This window comes from Phascolarctos cinereus, unplaced genomic scaffold, assembly GCF_003287225.1.
Source record: "Phascolarctos cinereus isolate Bilbo 61053 unplaced genomic scaffold, phaCin_HiC Scaffold_2;HRSCAF=192, whole genome shotgun sequence".
Taxonomy (NCBI): domain Eukaryota; kingdom Metazoa; phylum Chordata; class Mammalia; order Diprotodontia; family Phascolarctidae; genus Phascolarctos; species Phascolarctos cinereus.
The window spans coordinates 247,949,554-247,970,144 of NW_027555625.1; the positions used below are offsets into that span (position 1 = coordinate 247,949,554).

A 20,591-nucleotide genomic window follows, 5' to 3' on the forward strand; every position below is an offset into this window, starting at 1 on the left:
AGTATTTTACATCCTGAGAGCCCTAGACAGAGCCTAGAAAAACCTGGGCCAAGCTAAGTCAAGGGACTAAGGAAAAAGGCAAGGGGAGGGAAAAGGCAAATGCTTGTTGCATTTAGGACAACTTTCTAATTAACCTGCCTTACAGGTGTCAAAAATCCTTCTTTCACTATCTACCTACCTTTAATGATTCAATTAAATACCTCATCTCATGAAGATCTATTTTCATAGTTTCATGTGGAATAAGCATCACCTACCCTGATATCCATTACTGAGATAATTTATTAAGGCATTTTGAAAATTTTGGGCACCATATAAATGTCAGCTGTTGTTATTTATTATTATCATCACACCTTTGACCCTTATTTTCCATGTAACCTTGGCAAGTCACTTGCCTGCTATGTAACTGAGTCAATTTCCTAAGACTTACCTGCTACGATATAGACAAGTTAGATGACAAGTTTATCAGACTTTGAGATAACACAAAGCTTATATGATTAGCTAACACACTAGGTTACAGAGTGAAGATTTCAGAAGAACTTGACAGGCTAGAGCACTGAGATGACTTTAATAATATTAAATGTGAAGTCTTATTCTTGGATTAAAACAATCAACTTCACAAGTACAAAATGAAATGGTATGCCTAGATGGCTATTAATCTAAAACTATCTAGAAATTTTAGTGCTTTGTAAGCTCAATAGGAGTCAACAGCATTATGTGGTAAGCAAGAAACATAATAAAAGCAGTCTTAGGCTTCATTGAAATAGCCCTGGTGTCTTATTTCAATAATGTCTGACTTTTGCACAGATTTAGTCATGCTGTTCCTACTCAAAATCCTTCCTTGGCTACCTTATTGTCTACAGTACAAAGTAGCCAGCACCTAGGACAGTGCATACGCATAATAAGTGCTTAATAGAGACTTGTTGATTGATAGTAGGTACTTAATAAATGTTTGAATTGAATTCTTTTTGATTATGCTTCTCTCTCATCAAAGTACAAATACATTTTAAACAAATCTCTTTCCCATTAGCCAAGTATACAAATACTTGGAGCTATTACCAGGCATTGGCATTGACATTGATTTCTCAATGCCTTTCCTGATGGCTGACTGGAGGTATCAAGCATCAATAGGGGAGGTCTGTCTAGCTTCTCTAAGCAGATGAGTTGGCAGTGGGTGGGTACCTGAGAGAGGACACCAGGATAAAAAGAAGTTGCCCAAAGCCAGACCTGGAGATCTCAGTGATCTGAACTGGTCTAGCCTCTGGCTTGTGAGTGACACCCTTAAAAAGAGAGTTGGATTCCATCAATGACAGGCTTGCTTAATAAGGTCAGGCCTTCGTGGGCCAGGCTTTGTTGGGGGAGGGGGAGGAGGCGGGGAGGACCACTTCGGGCTCTGGTCACTTACCAAAGTTGCAGATGGATCATCGCTCTCCTGGCTGCAGACTCGATCTACATCTCTATGAACGTCTTGGGGATTGGAGGCTGGGAATTTGCTTAGGGTCTCTGGAGCCAGAAGGGAGTGAGCCCCTTTGCCCCTCTGTGCCAAAGATCTTTCCCCTAACCTTGGACTTGGGCTTCGAATCTCCGGGGGACTAGGGGACTTGAGCCAATCGGGGAGTCTAGGGGCTTCCCGACACCGGCCATAGTCGGAGAGGTCCAGGGGCTTGTCCAGGACATAATTCCGGCTCGTTTCCTCCTTCTCCCTTGCCTCTGAGCAGTCGCTCCCCACTAGGAGCAGAGGTCTCATAGGCTCTGCACAAGGCTCCCTGGGTGGATGCTTCTCTTCCTTCTGTGTCTCTTTTCCTCCGGAGTCTGCAGCCTGGTGGGGAGAAGAGGGCGCCTTCTCCTCCCGTTCCGCTGGAGCTGTATCTCGGTCTCTGGTGCTCTCCACCCGAGCTCGGAGCCCCCGAAGCTGCTGCTGGGCCAGGAGGTACTGCAGCCTCTCCCTTTGCTCCAGGAACTGGAGCGTGCCCTCCAGTCTCTGGTCCCGCATGTACACGATAGCTCCGGGCAGGTCTAAGAAGGCCGGGCGGTCCTCCCAGTCCTCCTGCAGTCGGCTCCGGACTTCCTCGCCCTCCCCGCCCTTCAGCCCACTCCTCGAAAAGCTCTGGGTCCCCGTGGGCGAAGAGCAGTGACTCCGGAGGCCGAAGCGATGCAGGGACAAGTGGCGGTTGAGAAGACAGAGGTGCTCACTGCGCGCTGTCAACTTTAGGGATTCATAGGAAGAGGCTGACTCTCGGGAATCCTGCTTGTTTGTTTTCATGTAGCTGAGCCGGGCACGGGGAGAAAAAGACAACACAGGGCAATTGACTAATCCGATGTGAGAACGACAAAAATGCACTTAAACCCCTCCGTTCTCAGTTTCCCCTTCTGTAAAGTGAAGGGGTGGGGTTTGGAGGATTTCCAAGATTCCTCCCACCTCTGACATTGTGCTTTCTGGTGGGGAGAACACTGCTTTGTATTATCTACCCTTGTGGTTCATATACGTTCAAAGCTGGAAGGGACCTCACAGGTCAACCCTCACATTTGACAAACCGAGGTCCAGAGAGATTAAACGACTTATTCAAAGTTATATACAAGTAATAAGCAGAATTTGAAACTAATCCTCTCTGACTTCAAGACCAGTACTTTTAACACTGTCATATCATATGCACCTGTATTCACTCCCTTTCTCTAGATCATCCTTCACAGGGCTGCCAGGCCAGGTCATGTCACTGCTGGAAAATATGCATTGAACAGAATTCTGAGAGTTTAGGTTTAGGAGTCAAGGAAGTTAGTACTTTTACCCCATAGTAGGAACCCGATGGATTTTCAATGAAGGCCCAACAAGCACATTAATGAATGTCCTCATCCTCCTAAATATTCTTTCACTTTAAGGTATGAGAAAAATAGTTGATAGTTTTTTTCTTTATGCCCATTGTAGTGGCCAGAAGGCTGGCATTGTAGTTAGGAAGCTCTAGTATCAAATCCTGTCTCTGACAAATACTGGCTATGTGTTGCAGGGTAAGTCACTTAACTTCTCAATATTACAGACATTTGTCTAAGACTGTATATAGTACAGAACAGTCACAAGTCTGAATCGCTGGAAGGAGTTTACAAACTAGATCTCTACCCTGATGAAATTTCAGGGTATTGCTATTGCCTTCCCACACATCCCACATCTGGAGTATTGTAAAATTATAGAATGTTAGATTACATGGGGAATATAGGGTGATCAGTTGCCACCTCCAAGTGTAACTTCTTTCTGGCTAGAATGCTTTCCTATTTCTTTTTTTCCCCCTCTTCAGGACCTACAGAATCCTTTAAGAATCAACCCTAAGACTCACAGAGCCTTTTCTATGAAGCCCTTAATGATCTCTCCCACCACTGAATTTTTACAGTACTTAGGTTTGTCCCATTCAGTAGGCACTTATTACCTAGAGCCTTTTATTATTAGCTCTTTTTGCATACTGGTGAGACTTGTTTCTTCAAGTAGACCTTGAAGTTCCTGAGGGCAGGGTCTCCATCTTCTCTTTCTACTCTCTTCCCCTACCACAGAACCTTGCACTCAATAAACATTGTTAATTGGTGTTAACTGGGTTTGCATTCTCTGTGCTTACCCCAATTGAGGGTTTTATGGACTTGAGGTTGTAGAAGCCATATGTTGGGCAAGTGGGATGGGGGAAACCAGCTTGCAAGTAAATTTTTGCCACTGAATACCTGTAGTGAGGAGCTAGATGCAGATAATTAAGAGTTGGTTCTATACAAAGGGAAAGAAAAAGGTTTTTTTTGGGGGGGGAGTGGGAATCTATTTACGTTCAACTCTCACTTCTGCCAATACTTTAATCTTTTCAAACAACTAATTATAGAAAACAAACATCTAGTTTCTGGTGACAGAGTTGGAGGAATGTAGAGCAACTGGAATGTTTGTTCCTATTGGGAATAGTTTTTACCTCAGATGTAATTTACATCTCTGCACCCCAGATGGATTCTACAGACATAATTTCCTTTTTTGTGTGTTTGTCCACCTTTCACAGGGGACCAAGCTCACAGGGAGAAGCCATCTGTTGCCTAGTGAGAACCAGCAGCCAGGGTTTTCTTCACAATTTAGTGCTTAGTTATGTTCTTTCTAGAATGAAGAATCATAGGATCAAAGGGATAGGGAGTAGACCTGTGATATCATTGGCAGAAGAAACTCCTGCCAATGCAGGTCAGACCTTCTCTGCAACTTACGGTGTTAGACAGTAACCTAGAGCATTGAGAACTTTAGTGGTTTACATAGAGTTGTATAGTCAATATGTGTTAGAGGGCAAAACTTATACATAAGTCTTCCTGGCTTTGAGTATAGCTCCACTATGACCCGATGCCTCTCCATATGATCATAGAAAAGGTAATAGAAGGTTAGAATTGGAAGGGACTTGGGAGCTCACCTAGGCCAAACCCCTCATTTTACAAATGAGGAAACTGAAGTCCAGAAAGAGGAAATGACCTTTCTGATGTAACATAATTGGTTAGCAAAATCCAGTGTGGAGGCAGACCCATCACATTGAAAACAGGCTCTTTCCTCAAGTGATGGGCATTTAAGTTGGTTACATGATGACAGAGTGAGCTTCTGTGCTCACCCAAAATTTCTATGTTAGTGTAAAACTCCCCAGAAGTAGCTGGAAGTGATTGAAGCCAGCTCAGCAGAGGTACCAATCTTTCTTTCAATCAACAAATATTTACTGAGCACTTCTTGGATACTCAGGTGCTATGGGTTAGACAAGAAAGGAGAATGGTCTGGGGCAGCTAGGTGTCACAGTGGATAGAGCACCAGCCCTGGATTCAGGAGGACCTGAGTTCAAATCCGGCCTCAGACACATAACACTTACTAGCTGTGTGACCCTGGGCAAGTCACTTAACCCCATTGCCTAGCCAAAAAAACAAAAAAACAAAAACAAAAAAAAAAAGAAAGGAGAATGGTCTGAGCATTTGGAGAGCTCACTGACTATTTGAGGAGAGAACTCAGGAAAGTAGTAGTAGTGCAGTGTAAAGAGTAGCAGAGTGGGGGAAGGGAGACTTGGGTTCTAACCTCAGCTCACATTCAGCCCTATTAATCTGGCCTCAAGAGATAGGAGAGCTCTGGGAAGGAGGGAGGTGAAGAAGGTAGTTCCCAGAAATCTTGAACAAGCTTGGTTTGATTTCGAGAGCCCTGATTTTAAAGGCTCAGACCATGAAGGGATAAACTTAAGGACAAAAGGGACAGTTACCCTGAGCTCCCAGGTGTCTAGAGCTCCAGAGGCCCTCTTGGAATAAGTGTGTGGTGAAGTGTTGGTTCTGCCTCTGATCTCCCTTCCACCAGTTTATTCATTCTTCCCCATCCCTTCCTCTGATCCCACTTCCAAACTCAGGCAGCTTCATTAGCATAGGGATTGATAGAAAACAGGGTGCTATCAGCTTAGATTTAGCTCAGACTGTGCAGCCCAGATGTCAGGTCCTGGGGGAGTGAACAGGGACTCCATCCCACCACAGGGATGGAAGCTTGGATCAGGGCTGGAATGGAGATCCCTGTTTAGGAGGATGGAAATGGTGGAGAATATGCTACAAGAAGCAACTTCTAGGGAGTTCCTAGGAATGACCAGTTCCTTCAACATTTCCTCCTGTGACCTTACTCCCCATTTGGACAGAGCAGCACTTCCTTCGAATGCTTGGCTTTCCCAATCTTCTCCCACCCCAATACTTCACCGTAACCCAGGTAGTTCCCATAGTTCTCTCAAATTGATTTCCAGAGAGATGATATTCTAGTTTGGTCTGGGCATTTGGGATAGCAACTGGACTGCTGTTCGGATGGGCCTCTCACTCTGGGAAGTATGTAGGGGAAGGCCAAATCCACTTCCTCACCCTGATTCACTCCATTTAATATATGGGAGGGGGTCCCTTTTGCCTGGGACTGTTTTTTCAGGGCTGTTTCAGGGCTTTCTTTTTTCTTAATTACAGGGTTATAGATTGAGATTGTATGTTATATATTATAGATTGAGGCTGGCTGACTTTAGAGTCATCTAGATGACCTTAGAGGTCAGTTAGTCCAGTTCCCTCATTTTGGACATAAAGAAATTGAGGATCAGAGAGGTTAAGTAATTGGTCCAAGGTCACACAGGTAGTAAATGGCAGAGTCGGGATTTGAACCCTGGTCTTCTGACCCATTGCTCTTTCTGATGTATCATGTTCTACCCCCAACTCAGATGTGATCTTCTGTGTGTGCTGAGGAGATTGAGGAAGGGGAGCTCCACTCACCTGTCCAGGGTATGGCTTCGGTCATAGGATGGGGATGGAGGGCTGCTTCTTGGCGGGGGTGGAGTAGCTGCTTCAGAAGAGTTTTTCTCTGAGAGGCAAGCCCTGGAGCCTGGTCTGACCACAGCAATGGTCCCATGCAGCTGATTAGAAATCCTCTGGGGATTCTGAAGAGAGGGAAGGTGAGAACAGCATCAGGGTTATAATATTCATTACACTTAAACAAGGGCACATAGTATCCTATGCAGATGTGCTCCAATTTAAACAACTCTGTTTCATGTATGTACGTATATATGGTTATTCACATTACACTACAAAAGATAGTAACCTACTCCTTACACTGCTGACTTAATAAGGGGCCCTGGACAATCATCTAACCTCACTGGCTCTCAGTTTTCTCATCTGTTAAATGAGGATAGTACCTGCTCTGTTTCTCTCACAAAGTTTTTGTGAGAATAAAATGTGAAATTTCTTTGAAAAGTACAAAGCTCTATAAAATGCAGGGTTTCATTATTAATACTGTTCTTTAAGTAGTAAGTTACTCACTGTATTTAAGTGTTTATTTGCAGATTACAATATCTTAGAATCATAGAATCTCAGAGCTGGAAGAGACCATAGGTATTGTCTAGTCCAGCCTGTACCCAAATAATGAATTATATCTGTAACATCCTTGGCAAATGGTTGGTCGTTCAGCTTCTGCAGGAAGACTTACAATAATATTCAGGACAACTGGCTGGAAATGTCCAATAGACAGCAGTTGGTGGGGTGGAATTAGAGCTCAGGACATAGATTAGGGCTGGATATAGAGGTCTAAGTCATTTATAAAGAAATGATAGTTGAACCTAGGTGAGTAGATACCAAGAAAAGGGGTATAGGGAGAGAAGAGAAGAGGAAAGTCCCAGGACACGGTGTTAAGTGGGAGCACACATGGTTAGGGGCAGAGACAAGGATGGAGATCTGGCAAAGGAGATTAATTTTAGGAGATTAGTAGTCAGAGCAGAGAGAGAGCAGTAGTCAGAACAGAAGTCAGTGTCATGAAAGCTGAGGGAAGAGAGAGTTTAGGAGTAGAGAGTGATCAATATTGTCAAGAGCTACAGAGAAAAAGTATAAGGGCTAAGAAAAGGCTGTGAGATTTAGCAATGAAGAGATCCTTGGTAAACATGGAAAGGGCAGTTGCATTACAGTGATGAGGTCAGAAGTCAGACTGCAAAGGGGTGAAAAGTGAGTGGAAAGGAAGTGATAGAGAGAAGTATAGATACTTTTTCTTTTCTAGGCATTTGACTGAAAGGGAGGAGAGACAGAGGACAGTATAGCTAGTTTCCAATTAGTGAGAAAAAAGAATCCCCAGAAGTGATCACACATATTTAAGTTTGCACTTTTCAAAATTATAATTATGCAAAATATGTTTATTTGTTCTAGCTCAGTGGAAATATTGGGACCTAAATGTGCCTTTCTATTTTAACTATTCTTGCTAATGTTAGGCCAGTTCAATTGGAGTCTTGGCTTCTAGCCTCTTCTTTTTACAATCCATCTTCCACATAGCTGTAACAATAAGCTTCCTAAAGCACAAGCCTGACTGCATCATTCCCTTCCTCCAGAATCTTCATTGGCTCCCTACTGCATTTAAGATAAAATACAAACTTCTCCATTTGATATTTAAAACCCTTCCCAATCTGACTTCAGCTTATCTTTCCAGGCTTATTTCATGTAACTCTCCTTCATACATGATATATTCCAGCTGGACTGGATTACTTGCTATTCCCTGATCTCTTCAGTCCATTTCCTACCTATGCACATCTATGTGTCTTTGTACAGGTTGTCCTCATCCTTTAGAAGCATCCTTCCTCGTCTCTGCCTCTTAGAATCTTTTTCTTGAAAGCTTAGCCAATATGCCACCTTCTACAGAAAGACTTTATCTATCTAGTCATTAATGCTTCTTCATTCCTTAAATAGCCATTTTTATATTTATCTATTTGCATTTTATATCCACTCCCCAGTAAAATGTAAACTCCTTGAGGACAGGGTATATTTTACATTTTGTCTTTGTTTCCTAAACCTCTACAACTGTCTTGCACCCAGTAGATGCTTAAGAAATGCTTGTTGGCTTGAATTGGATAGGGGAACTCATAATTTTTTTTAAAGCAGCTCATCCCAATTTAGGATAAGTCTAATAATTAGAATGTTTTCCCCCCACATTTATTTCCTAATAGTTTCTAACTATTACCTCTCATTTTATACCCTGGGGATAGGTCTAATCCATCTTCTATACGAATAGCCTTCAAACATTTGAAGATAAGCTCTTATGTCTACCACCTAAGCCTTCTCTTGTCTAGGCTAAACATCCTTTGTTCCTTCAAGTCATTTTTGTATGGCATGCTTTTGATATCTTAGTTGTCCTTATTGGGATATTCTATGTCTTGTCAATATCTTTGCTTAAATGTGATTCTTGCACTTATGGGTAAAGTTCAATGGGACTTTAACTTCACAAAATGTCAGAGCTAGACTTCCAGGAGCGAAGATGGCAGAGTAAGCAGTAAATTGCTGTAACTCTCCTATATTCACCTCCAAATAACCATAAATTAGCACCCCAAAACAAATCAAGGAACAGCAGAGCCAGCAAAAAGATGGGGTGAAATAATTTTTGAGCCCAAGAAACTTGGGAGATTGGCAGGAAAGATCTGTCTCACTTGGGTAAAAGGGGAGTGCAGTCCAAGACAGGAAGTGTCCCAGCAAGCCAGCAGCAAACCAGTGGGAGATCCTGAGCCCCCGTGCAGTGGAGCAGGCAAATGTCAACACCACGATCCCCACATACTTCAGGATACCCAGGGGAATGGGCAGACTCCAGCTCTGAGAACTGCCAGGTGCTTCAACATTGCCCTGGCAAACTGGCAACCTCTAGTGGCCAGACCTCCACATGCTTCAGCATGGCCCTGGGCAAACAGGCAGCTTGCAGGGGCCAGATGCTGCGTGCTTCAGTGTAGCCCTGGGGAAACACATGAAACACCCCATAGGCCTCGGCACATACCAGACACCAGCACTGGGACCCTGGCTCAGCACCAGGTAGGCTGCCAGACCCCTATGGCCACTAGCAGTGCCAGCACCCCCACCTCAGTCCAGCAGCAGACACGAGGGTCCCCCATGGGCCTCTGGGCAACATCAGTGCAGCACCAGGTAAACAGCCAGGCCCTGCGATCCCTGGCACAAGAAGCCTGAGACAGTGCCCCTTCCATCCTGTGGGCAGAGATCAAATTTAAAGGAAAGGAAAAAGGCCAAAAAAGATGAACAAAACAACAACAACAGAATCTGACCATAGAAAGTTATTTATGGCGACAGAGAAGATCAAGATGCAAACTTGGAAGAGGACAACAATGTCAAAACACCTATGGGCAAAGCCTCAAACAAAAATGGGAAGTGGCTTGAGCCCAGAAAGAACTAATGGCAGAGCTCAAAAGGGAGTTTAAAAATCATAAAATAGAGGCAGAAGAAAAATTGGGAAAAGAAATGATAGCGATGCAAAAGAATTATGAAAAAAAGTCAACAGCTTGGAAAAAGGAAACAACTGCTTAAAAAGTAGAATTGGCCAAATGGAAAAGGAGTTACAAAAATCCACCAAAAAAACCCAACTTCTTAAACACTGCCATTGGCCAAGTGGAAAAAGAAGTACAAATGCTAACTGAGGAAAACAACTTAAAAGTTAGAATTGGGCAAGTGGAAGCTAATGACTCTATAAGATATCAAGAATCAAACAAATTCAGAAGAATTAAAAAGTATAAGAAAATGTAAAATACCTTGTTGGAAAAACAACTGACCTGGAAAATAGATCCAGGAGAGACAATGTCAGAATCATTGAACTACCTGAAAGCCAGAATCAAAAGGAGGACCTTCACATTTCAAGAAATTATCAAGGAAAACTTCCCTGATATCCTGGAACCAGAGGGCAAAATAGTCATTGAAAGAATCCACTGATTATCTCAGGAAAGAAATACCAAAATAAAATCTCAAGGAACATTATAGCCAAATTTCAGAGCTATCAGGTCAAGGAAAAAATACCGCAAGTGGTCAGAAAGAAACAATTCAAATATTGGGGAGCCACAATAGAGATTACACAGGACTTACTAGCTGCAATATTAAAGGATCAGAGGTCATAGAACATGATATTCCAGAAGGCAAAGGAGCTAGGACTACAACCAAGAATCACCTACCCAGAAAAAGTAAGCATAATACTTCAAGGGAAAAAAACAGTCACTCAATGAAATTGAAGGATTCCAAACTTTCATAAGGAGAAGACCAGAATTGAACAAAAAAATGATCTCCAATAATCAAGACCCAAGACAAGCCTAAAAAGGGAAAAAAGGAAAATAAAACATAAGGGATTCAATGGAGCTGAACTGTTTACATCTGTACATGGGAAGATGATAATTGTAATTCTTAAAAATTGTACCACTAATAGTACATCTAAAAGGCATGGACATAGACAGAGGGAATGGGTATAAGGTGAATTTGAGGAGATAACATAAAAATAATTAAGGGATGAGAAAGAGGAGGAAGAATGGGGTTATTCCACATGAAAAGGCACAAAAAACCTCTTACAGTGGAGGGAAAGATGGGAGGGTGGGTGATGGGCATTGTTTAAACCTTACTCTCATCAGTATTGGCTCAAAGAGGGAATAATATACACAATCAATTGAGAATAGAATTCTATCTTACACAACAGGAAATAGGAAGGGAAGAGATTACATAAAGGGGGAGGACTGACAGAAGAGAGGGCAGGCTTGAGGAGGCAGTAGACAGAAGCAAAACACTGTCAAGGAGGGAAAGGGTGAAAGGAGAGAGAGAGGACAAACAGGAAGAAACATAGGGTGGAGGGAAATACAGTTAGTAATCATAACTGTGAATGGGATAAACTTTCTCATAAAGTGGAAGCAGATAGCAGAATGGTTAAAAAAACCCCCAGAATCCTACAATACGTTATTTACAAGAAACACCCTTAAAGCAGAGAGACACACACAAGGTAAAGGTAAGGGGCTAGAGCAGAATTTATTATGCTTCAGTTGAAGTGGAAAAAAAAAGCAGGGTAGCAATCCTGATCTCAGACAAAGCAAAAGCAAAAATAGACCTAATTAAAAGAGGTAAGGAAGAAAACAACATCTTTCTAAAAGGTACCATAGACAATGAAGTAACACATTAATTCACCAAGTGGTATAACATCCAAATTCTTAAAAGAGAGGTTAAGTGAGTTACAGGAAGAAATAGACAGCAAAATTATACTAGTGGGGGAGCTCAGAACTTGATAAATCCAACCAAAAAATAAACAAGGAAGAAACCATGGAGGTGAATAAAATATTAGGGAAAGTTAGATATGATCAGACCTTTGGAGAAAACTGAAATGGGAACAGAATAGAACTCTTTTTTTCCCTCAGCAGCACATGGCACATACACAAAAATTGACCATGTATCAAGGCACAAAAACCTCAAAATCAAATGTAGAAAGGCAGAAATATTAAATGTATTCTTTTCAGATCATAGAGCAATAAAAATTATATTCAATAAAGGGTAGTGGAAAGATAGATTAAAAATTATTTGGAAACTAAATAATCTATTTTTGTTTTTAGGCAATTGGGGTTAAGTCACTTGCCCAGGGTCACACAGTTATTAAGTGTCAAGCCTTTGGTCTGAGGCCAGATTTGAACTCAGGTCCTCCTGACTTCAGGGTCGGGGTCTATCCACTGTTCCATCTAGCTGCCCCTTAAATAATCTAATCCTAAAGTATAAAGGGGTCAAAGAACAAATCATAGAAATAATCAATAATTTTGTTAAAGAGAATGTCAACAATGAGAAAACATCTAAAAAATTATGGGTTGCAGCTAAAGCAGTACTTAAAGGAACATTTATTTCTCTAAATTCTTACGTCAACAAAATAGAGAAGGAGCAGATCAATGAATTAGGCATGCAGCTTAAAAAACTAGAAACAGTGCAGGCAGTGATGTGGCACAGTATAGATCATTGGCCCTGGAGTCAGGAGGACCTGAGTTCAAATCTGTTCTCAGACACTTGACACTTACTAGCTGTGTGACCCTGGGCAAGTCACTGAACTCCATTGCCTAGTTAAAAACCAAAACAAAACACTAGAAAAAGAACAAATTAAAAATCTCCAATTGAAAACCAAACTGGAAATCCTGAAAATCAAAAATGAGATTAATAAAATTGAAAGTGAAAAAAAGCCACTGAACTAATAAATAAAATAAGGAGTGGTTTTCTGAAAAAACAAACAAACAAACAATAAGATAGATAAGCCACTGGTTAATTTGGCTAAAAAAAAAAAGAAGAAAACCAAATATCCAGTGTCAAATATGAAAAGGGTGAAATCACCACCAACAAATAAATTAAAGTAATGATTAGGAAGTATTTTGCCCAATTATATGTCAATAAATCTGATTATCTGAATAAAATTGATGAATATTTATGAAAATATAAATTACCTGGATTAATAGATCAGGAAATAGAATGCCTAAATAACTCCATCTTAGAAAAAGAAATTGAACAAGCCATTAATTAACTCCCTAAAAAACCCCCCTGGACTGGATGGCTTCACAAGTGAATTCTACCAAACACGTAAAGAACAATTGATTCCAATACTATATATAAACTATTTGGAAAAATAAGTGAAGAAAGTCCTACAACACTCCTTTTATGACACAAATACGGTGTTGATACCTAAACCAGGAAGAGCTAAAACAGAGAAAGAAAATTATAGACCAATTTCTTTAATGAATATCAATGCAAAAATTTTGAACAAAATACTAGCAAGGCAATTTCAGCAATATATCACAAAGATTATGGTGGGATTTATACCAGGAATGCAGGGTTGGTTTGATATTAGGAAAACTCAACATAATTGACCATATCAATAACAAAACCAACAGAAATCATATGATTATCTCAAAAGATGTCAAAAAAGTTTTTGACAAAATACAGCATACATTCCTAAGAAAAACACTAGAGAGCATAGGAATAAAGGGAACATTCTTTATAATGGTAAGTAGTATCTATCTAAAACCCATCAGCAAGTGTTATCTGGAATGGAGATAAGCTAGAAGCCTCCTCAATAAGATCAAGAGTGAAGCAAGTATGCTCATTATCACCACTGTTATTCAATAGAATACTAGAAATGTTAGCTATAGTAATAAGAGAAGAAAAAGACATCAAAGGAATTAGAATAGGCAAAACTATCACTCTTTGCAGATGATATAATGGTATATTTAGAGAACCCTAGAGAATCAACTAAAAAACAACTTGAAATAATTAACAACTTTAGCAAAGTTGCAGTATATAAGATAAGCCAATACAAGTCATCAGCATTTCTTTATATGACCAACAAAGCCCAGCAGCAAGAGATAGAAAGAGAAATCTCATTTAAAATAACTGTAAACCATATAAAATACTTGGGGTGGGAGGATCTACCTGCCAAGACAAACCCAGGAACTATATGAACATAATTACAAAACACTTTTCATACAAATAAAGTTGGATAAACAATTTGAAAAATATTAATAGCTTATGGATAGGTTGAGCCAATATAACAAAAATGACAATTCTACCTAAGTTAATTTACTTGTTCAGTGCCATACCAATCAAACTACCAAAAATTATTTCATAGAGCTAGAAAAAAATAACAACAAAATGCATCTGGAAGAACAGAAGGTCAAGAATATCAAGGAAATTAATGAAAAAAAATACCAAGGAAGGTGGCCTAGCAATACCAGATCTCAAACTATATTATAAAGCAGTAACCATCAAAACTATATGTTACTGGTTAAGAAATACAATATTGGGTCAGTGGAATAGGTTAGGCATACAGGACACAGTAGTAAATGACCACAGTAACGTAGTGTTTGATAAACCCAAAGACCCCAGCCTTTGGGATAACTGGAAAACAATAGGGTACAAACTAGGTATGGACCAATATCTCACACCATATGACAAGATAAGATCAAAATGGGTACAAAGGGTGACATCATAAGCAAATTAGAAGAGCAAGGAATGGTCTACCTGTCAGCTCTACAGGGAAGGGAAGAATTCATGGCCAAACAAGAGATAGCGTTATGGAATATAAAACATAAATTTTATTATATTAAATTAAAAAACTTTTGCACAAACAAAACCAATGCAACCAAGATTAGAAGGAAAGCAGAAAGCTGGGAAACAATTTTTACAGCAAGTGTCTCTGATAAAGGCCTTATTTCTCAAAAATATATAGAACTGGTTAAATTTATAACAATACAAGCCATTCCCCAGTTGATAAATGGTCAAAGAATATGAATAGGCAGTTTTCAGATGAAGAAATCAAAGGCATATAGGCATACGAACAAGGGCTTTAAATCATTTTTGATTACAGAAATGCAAATTAAAACAACTCAGGTATCACCTCACACCTATCAGATTAGCTAATATGACAAAAAAGGAAAATGATAAATGTTGGAGAGGTTGTGGGAAAATTGGGACACTAATATACTGCTGGTGGAGTTGTGAACTGATCCAACCATTCTGGAAAACAATTTGAAACATGCCCAAAGGGCTATGAAACTGTGCATACCCTTTGATCCACCAATACCACTACTAGGTCTGTATCCCAAAGAGATCATAAAAAAAGGAAACGGACCTACATGTGCAAAAATATTTGTAGCAGCCCTTTTTGTGGTGGCAAAGAACTAGAAATTGTGGGATGCCCATCAATTGGGGAATGACTGAACAAGCTATGGTATATGAATATAATGGAATACTATTGTGCAATAAGAAATGATGAACAGACAGATTTCAGAAAAACCTAGAAAGACTTGTATGAACTGATAGAAAACGAACGGAGCAGAACCAGGAAAACATTGCACACAGCATCACCAACATTGTGTGATGATCAACTATGAATGACTCAGCTCTTCTCAGCAACATAATGGTCCAAGACAAGTACAAAGGACTCAAGAAGGAAAATGCTATCCATATCCAGATGGATGACTGATGGACTGAAGTATACTTTTTTCACTTACTTTATTTTTTTTTTTGAGTTTTTTTCTTTTGATATGTATCTTCTTTCACAACTGTGACTAATATGGAAATATGTTTTAAATGATAGTACATGTATAAGCTATATCACATTGCTACCATTTTCAGGGGAGGGGAGGGAGGGAAGGAGAAAAATTTGGAACTTAAAATCTTGTAAAAATGAATGCTAAAAATCATCTTGACATGTAATTGGGGAAAAAAAGACTATTAAAAATGTCAGAGCTAGAAGAGCTCTAGTCTAGTTCCTGACAATTTACAAGTAAAAGAATTGGGACATTCTAGAATCCATGCTTCCTGACTCCTAGTGGTGTAGTAGATAGAGCTATCGGACTCAGAATGGAGAAGACCTGAGTTCAAATTCTGCCACAGACACTTACTAGCTATGGGACCCTGGCAAGTCACTTGCTTCTTTCAGAGTCAGTTTCTTCATCTGTGAAATGGCACAGTTGTTGTGAGGATCAAATGAGAAATATGTAAAGTGCTATGAAAATATTAGCTATTATTATTATTACTATTCATTCCACTATGTCACACTGCCTCAGTCTAGTTCAGTCCTTCATTTAGACAACAAATAATTAGAGCACCCAAAATGTACAAGAATTTGTGTAAAATGCAGAGTAGACAAAGTTGAATAACCCTCTCAAGTTACTTACTCTTTTGTTGGTCTCCCTAACGGTTCTTTTAGAACAACTGAATTAAGAAATCTAATTTAGTTAACTTCCATTATCTGGAGCAGAGCTACGGCAGAGTTACCCTTGAGAGGGTTTCATTTAGGGGCTGGTTCTAACAACAATTAATAGTATCTAGGGATTATGAGGGCATTCTGTGTGTCACCATCTTCCCTACTGGTCATGTGGCACACTGTGGGTACAGCTGTCTTAGACAAAAAGGATGGGCTTCTTGGAGGATGAGGCCATCTAGAGAGACCTTTTAGCTCTGGGGAAGGTAGCTATAGATGATGGCTTTGAAAACAGGGCTCCATTTTGCTTTGATCTAGTCCAGAAAAAAAGACATGACTCCAAACTTTCCAAACCTCACCATGTCCAGAACTCGCTGCTCCTGAAGGTTTGTCCCAGGAGGGATTTTAGGGATTGGAGAAGTCTGGTACCCTGTTGACTTTTCTGTTTTTAAGAAAGAAAGAAAGAAAAGGTCAGAGAAATTGATGGAAGAGGGTCTCTGAGTTTCTGGGGTGTGTGTGTGTGTGTATGTGTGTGTATGTGTGTTTATAACTAGTTACACCTGGGATTTTATTTTGTTCTCCCCAGTGCTGCTAAATTAATGCATTTATGTACTGGACTTCTCATGGATTCTGTGTAGAGGAAGTGGTTTTGCTGGGCAAAAATTTGCTAACTGAAACCTCTCTCTCCTTCCCACCAGTTGCTCAAATCTCCAGTGGGATAGAAATTGTGAACTTAACTGAAAGGAAGGAAGCTCCCTTCCCATGTGCCTCTCCTGCCCTGGAATCCTGCCCATTTCACTTGATGCCCTTCCTCAGACTCTGTGTGCTCCCTCTTTCTTGGCCCTCTCTGTTCCATGGTCCACACTGTACCTTCTCCTAGGGGAGTGTGGGGAAGATAGTCCTCCTCTGTCTCCCGGCTTGGTGGTGGTTTCTCCGTGCTAGGCTTGCGCCCTCCTGGGGATAGTAAGGGCACAGGTGAATCTGGACTGGAGCTGCTTTCCCTGGACATAGCCTTGTGGTGCTTGGGTCTGTCTCTGGGATGGGAGAGACAGAGAGGAGTGAGGATGATGCCAAACCACCACGGCGGGATTGATGAAGGGAGACCAGCCTTAAGTCTAAGCATAGTCAGGGAACCCATATATGGCATGGTTTAGGGTTGCTGGGAAGGCACATCTGCTTGCAAAGGTCATAGGATCATAGGGTTTTAGGTTTAGAAAGGATCACAGGGAATACTAATATAATTGTCTCAATTTATAGATGAAGTAGCTGAAGGCCTGAGAAGTAAAATGATTTACCCAAGGCAGGGTGGTGGCACAATGGATGGTGCCCTGGAGTCAGGAAACCCCCAGTTCAAATCTGGCCTCAGACACTTACTAGTTGTGTGACCCTGGGCAAGTCACTTAAGTCTGCCTCAGTTTCCTCAGCTATAAAACAGGGATAATAATAATAGTACCTACCTCCCAGAGCTGTGGTGAGAATCAAATGAGATAACATGTATAAAAAATGCTTAGCACAGTGCCTGACATAGTAGGTACTATATAAATGCTTATTCTCTTCCCAAGATCACACAGGTATTAAGTGGAAGAACCAGAATTCAAACCTAGGTTTTCTGACTCTAAGGCAAATACTCTTTCCGCTATATGCTATACTGCTAGCTCTACTGCTTATGATTTTGGACAAATAACTTCATCTCTCAGACCCTCAGTTTCCTTACTTGTAAAATAAAGAGTTTGTGATAGAGAGTTCTTAAGTTCCCTCCCCCCTCTAAAATCCCATAATCCTAGGAAAAAGCCCAATAAGTTTTTCTCTCAATGGTCCATGAAATCCCACCATGCGAGTTTAATTCTTTAGGGTTAAGCACTTCCCTCCCTAGGTCCTCTTTTAAAATGTAAGTGCTCGCCTCCCTCCAAATGAATCTTAGTTTCCTCATCTGAAAAATGGGGATAGTGTTTGCAGGGTTTTTGTGAGAAAAGCACTTTGTTAACCTTGAAGTGCTCTAGAAATATGAGTAATTATTACTTCTCTTATAGGGAGAGACATTGGGCCTGTAATTTAATTGAAATAGGCAACTCTGAGGTGAGGAAATTCCCTCTAGCACTGCAGGTTGGCACCTTATCTGCAATTTATAGCTGTAGAGTCTTAATCTTACTGTTTAGCAGGCCCTGATGGGGAACCAGATGAAAATATGATTGGGAAAAAATTAACAAAATCAATAAAAATACAATAAAACACAGATGGTGTTATTATGTGGTTTTCTAAGTCAATAGGCAGCTGTAAGGGATCCTTATGAATAGTCAGTGGTCCTTGTTTCTATTTGAGCTTGGCATCACTGTTCTGGACCAGTGGTGTCAGATAGAAACTAATCCATGCATAAGTATCTCTGCAGTTGACTTAGTTTTAAAATGTAATGTTATCTATATTTTATTGTATTTTAGTTTATTTTGTTAAATGTTTCCCATTTACATTTTAACCTCCTTTGGTGGCATCTGCCTGTTTGACACTTCTGGTCTAGAACACTGAGAAATGACTTGTCCTGGGCCATACAGCTACTATGCGTCAGAGGGAGAACTTGAATCCAGGTCTTCCTGGTCCCAAGGCTTGCTCAACTTATGTTACAGTAAATTGCCTCTCACTATTATTATTTTTGCTGTTGTTTTTCAGTTGTTTTGAGTCATATCCGACTCTTTGTGACCCCATTTGGGGTTATATTGGTAAAGATATTGGAATAGTTTGCCATTTCCTTCTCCAGCTTATTTTACAGATGAGGAAACTGAGGCAAATAGGGTTAAGTGCCCAGGATCATGCAACTAGTAAGTATCTGAGGCCAGATTTGAATTCTGAAAGATAGTCTTCCTCACTCTAGGCCTGGTGATCTGTGCGCTAGGGGGCCACTAGCTGCCCATTACTATTATAGTTCTAACAAATTAATGGTTAATGGCAGCTGAGTGGCACCACCTTTTCCCCCTCCATGGGAATGACGTGATTGGGGAATTGATTCCCAAGATAGTGGTGCGGGGCTCGTTTGCCTGGACGTTGGTGGGGTAGAGGAAAGGTGGCTCAGTCAGAACTCACTCCAGGTTTCGAAGTCTCTTCAACTCTTCCTTCAGAGCTTTATTTTCTTCCTTTAGCCCGTTCATTTCATTAGCTATGAATAAACAGGAAAAAGATCAGCTTGGCTTGGGGAAGCATGAGAAGTGGAGGAGATCTGGGCCTGTCTGCCTCAAGAAGTAAACTGCCCCTGTGTGAATAGTCAGATACCTTGAGAGGGGCCATCACTGTCTGCTCTGGTTCACTTGCCAGAAAATATGACAGCAATATCCCCTAAATAAGCTCTTAGGGCACTATGGGGGAAATTAGTCCCTCAATGGGATATGGTCACAGTTTCCATATTTATAAAATGGGGTGTTGTGGTGGATAATATTGGGCTGAATTTTCTTTTCTTCTTTGCGTAATAAATCACGTCAAATGGAGGGAGCCAGCGGTTGGGAAGGATTCCCAGGGGTAAATAGTAATTTCAGTGAAGGAAGGTGTGTGTGTTAGTGGGGAGGGTTATAGAAGATAGGACTCACAGAATCGTAGAGGTGGAAGTGACCTGGAGGTCATCTACTCCAGCTTTTACTCATAGTTCCCTCCCATCTCTATCTATTGAAATCCCTGCTATCTTTCAACCCCGACTTCAATGCCACCTCCTCTATGGAGCCTCCCTTGATCCTCCCAACTAGAAATGATCTGTTCCTCCTTTGAAGTGTACTAGCACTCATTTTTGCCTTTCCTATGGACTCAACATGGTCTACTTTTATTATAGTTTTATGTGTTGATGTCTTATCCCCCTGACTTTGCTGGGTGCTCCTTGAGACCGGACTCATAACTTTTATTGTCTTTCCCCTAAGCGTTTTTACCCATTTTGGATGTGAATATCTACCTCCCGGAGAGTCTAGGGGCCCAGGGATGCTGAAAAAGTACAGTCACAGAAACAAGATGAACACGACTCAGGGACAAGAGTCCAGCATCCAACTGGCTTCCTCTTATTTATCGGTTTTTCCACAAATGCTCTACAATGTGCACAAGACACTCCCATGCTCATGTGTACATGCATGTTCATATGCACACATACATATATATGTGGACGCACAGACAGGAACACACTCACCTGTTCTCACACGTCCATAAACCGCATCCCTCCTAGTCATGCAGGCATAGGTGTACGTACACATACACAAGTTGTTGTTATTCAATCATGTCAGTCGTGTCTGACTCTTTGTGACCCTATTGGGGTTTTCTTAGCAAAGATACTGGAGTGGTTTGCCATTTCCTTCTCTAGCTCATTTTACAAATGAGGAAGTGAGGCAAACAGGGTTAAGTGAGTTGCCCAGGGTCACACAGCTAGTAAATGTGTCAGGTCAGATTTGAACTCATGAAGATGGGTCTTCCTGATTCCAGGCTCACACTCTATCCACTGTGCCACCTAGCTACCCCACACATACACCCACAAACATACATGCACATGGTTATTGAAATTGTATGCATACTGACAATATTACATATTTATGCGTATACATATATATAAAATGCTTTATATTCATGATTTTTTTTGAACCACACAACAGCC

The 20,591-nt window shown here is 40.8% G+C and overlaps 1 protein-coding gene across 1 annotated transcript in view; it reads right to left on the bottom strand.

The window, feature by feature from the left end:
- Positions 1-20,591, bottom strand: part of RBBP8NL (RBBP8 N-terminal like) — a 74,434-nt gene that overhangs the window by 19,672 nt on the left and 34,171 nt on the right. Inside the window, exons 6-10 of the mRNA XM_020981532.2 lie at positions 19,055-19,127; positions 16,853-17,016; positions 16,342-16,424; positions 6,250-6,413; positions 1,403-2,264 (exon numbers count right to left, since the gene is read on the bottom strand). Coding sequence (XP_020837191.1) covers positions 1,403-2,264; positions 6,250-6,413; positions 16,342-16,424; positions 16,853-17,016; positions 19,055-19,127 — 1,346 coding nt within the window. The remainder of the gene's footprint in view (positions 1-1,402; positions 2,265-6,249; positions 6,414-16,341; positions 16,425-16,852; positions 17,017-19,054; positions 19,128-20,591) is intronic.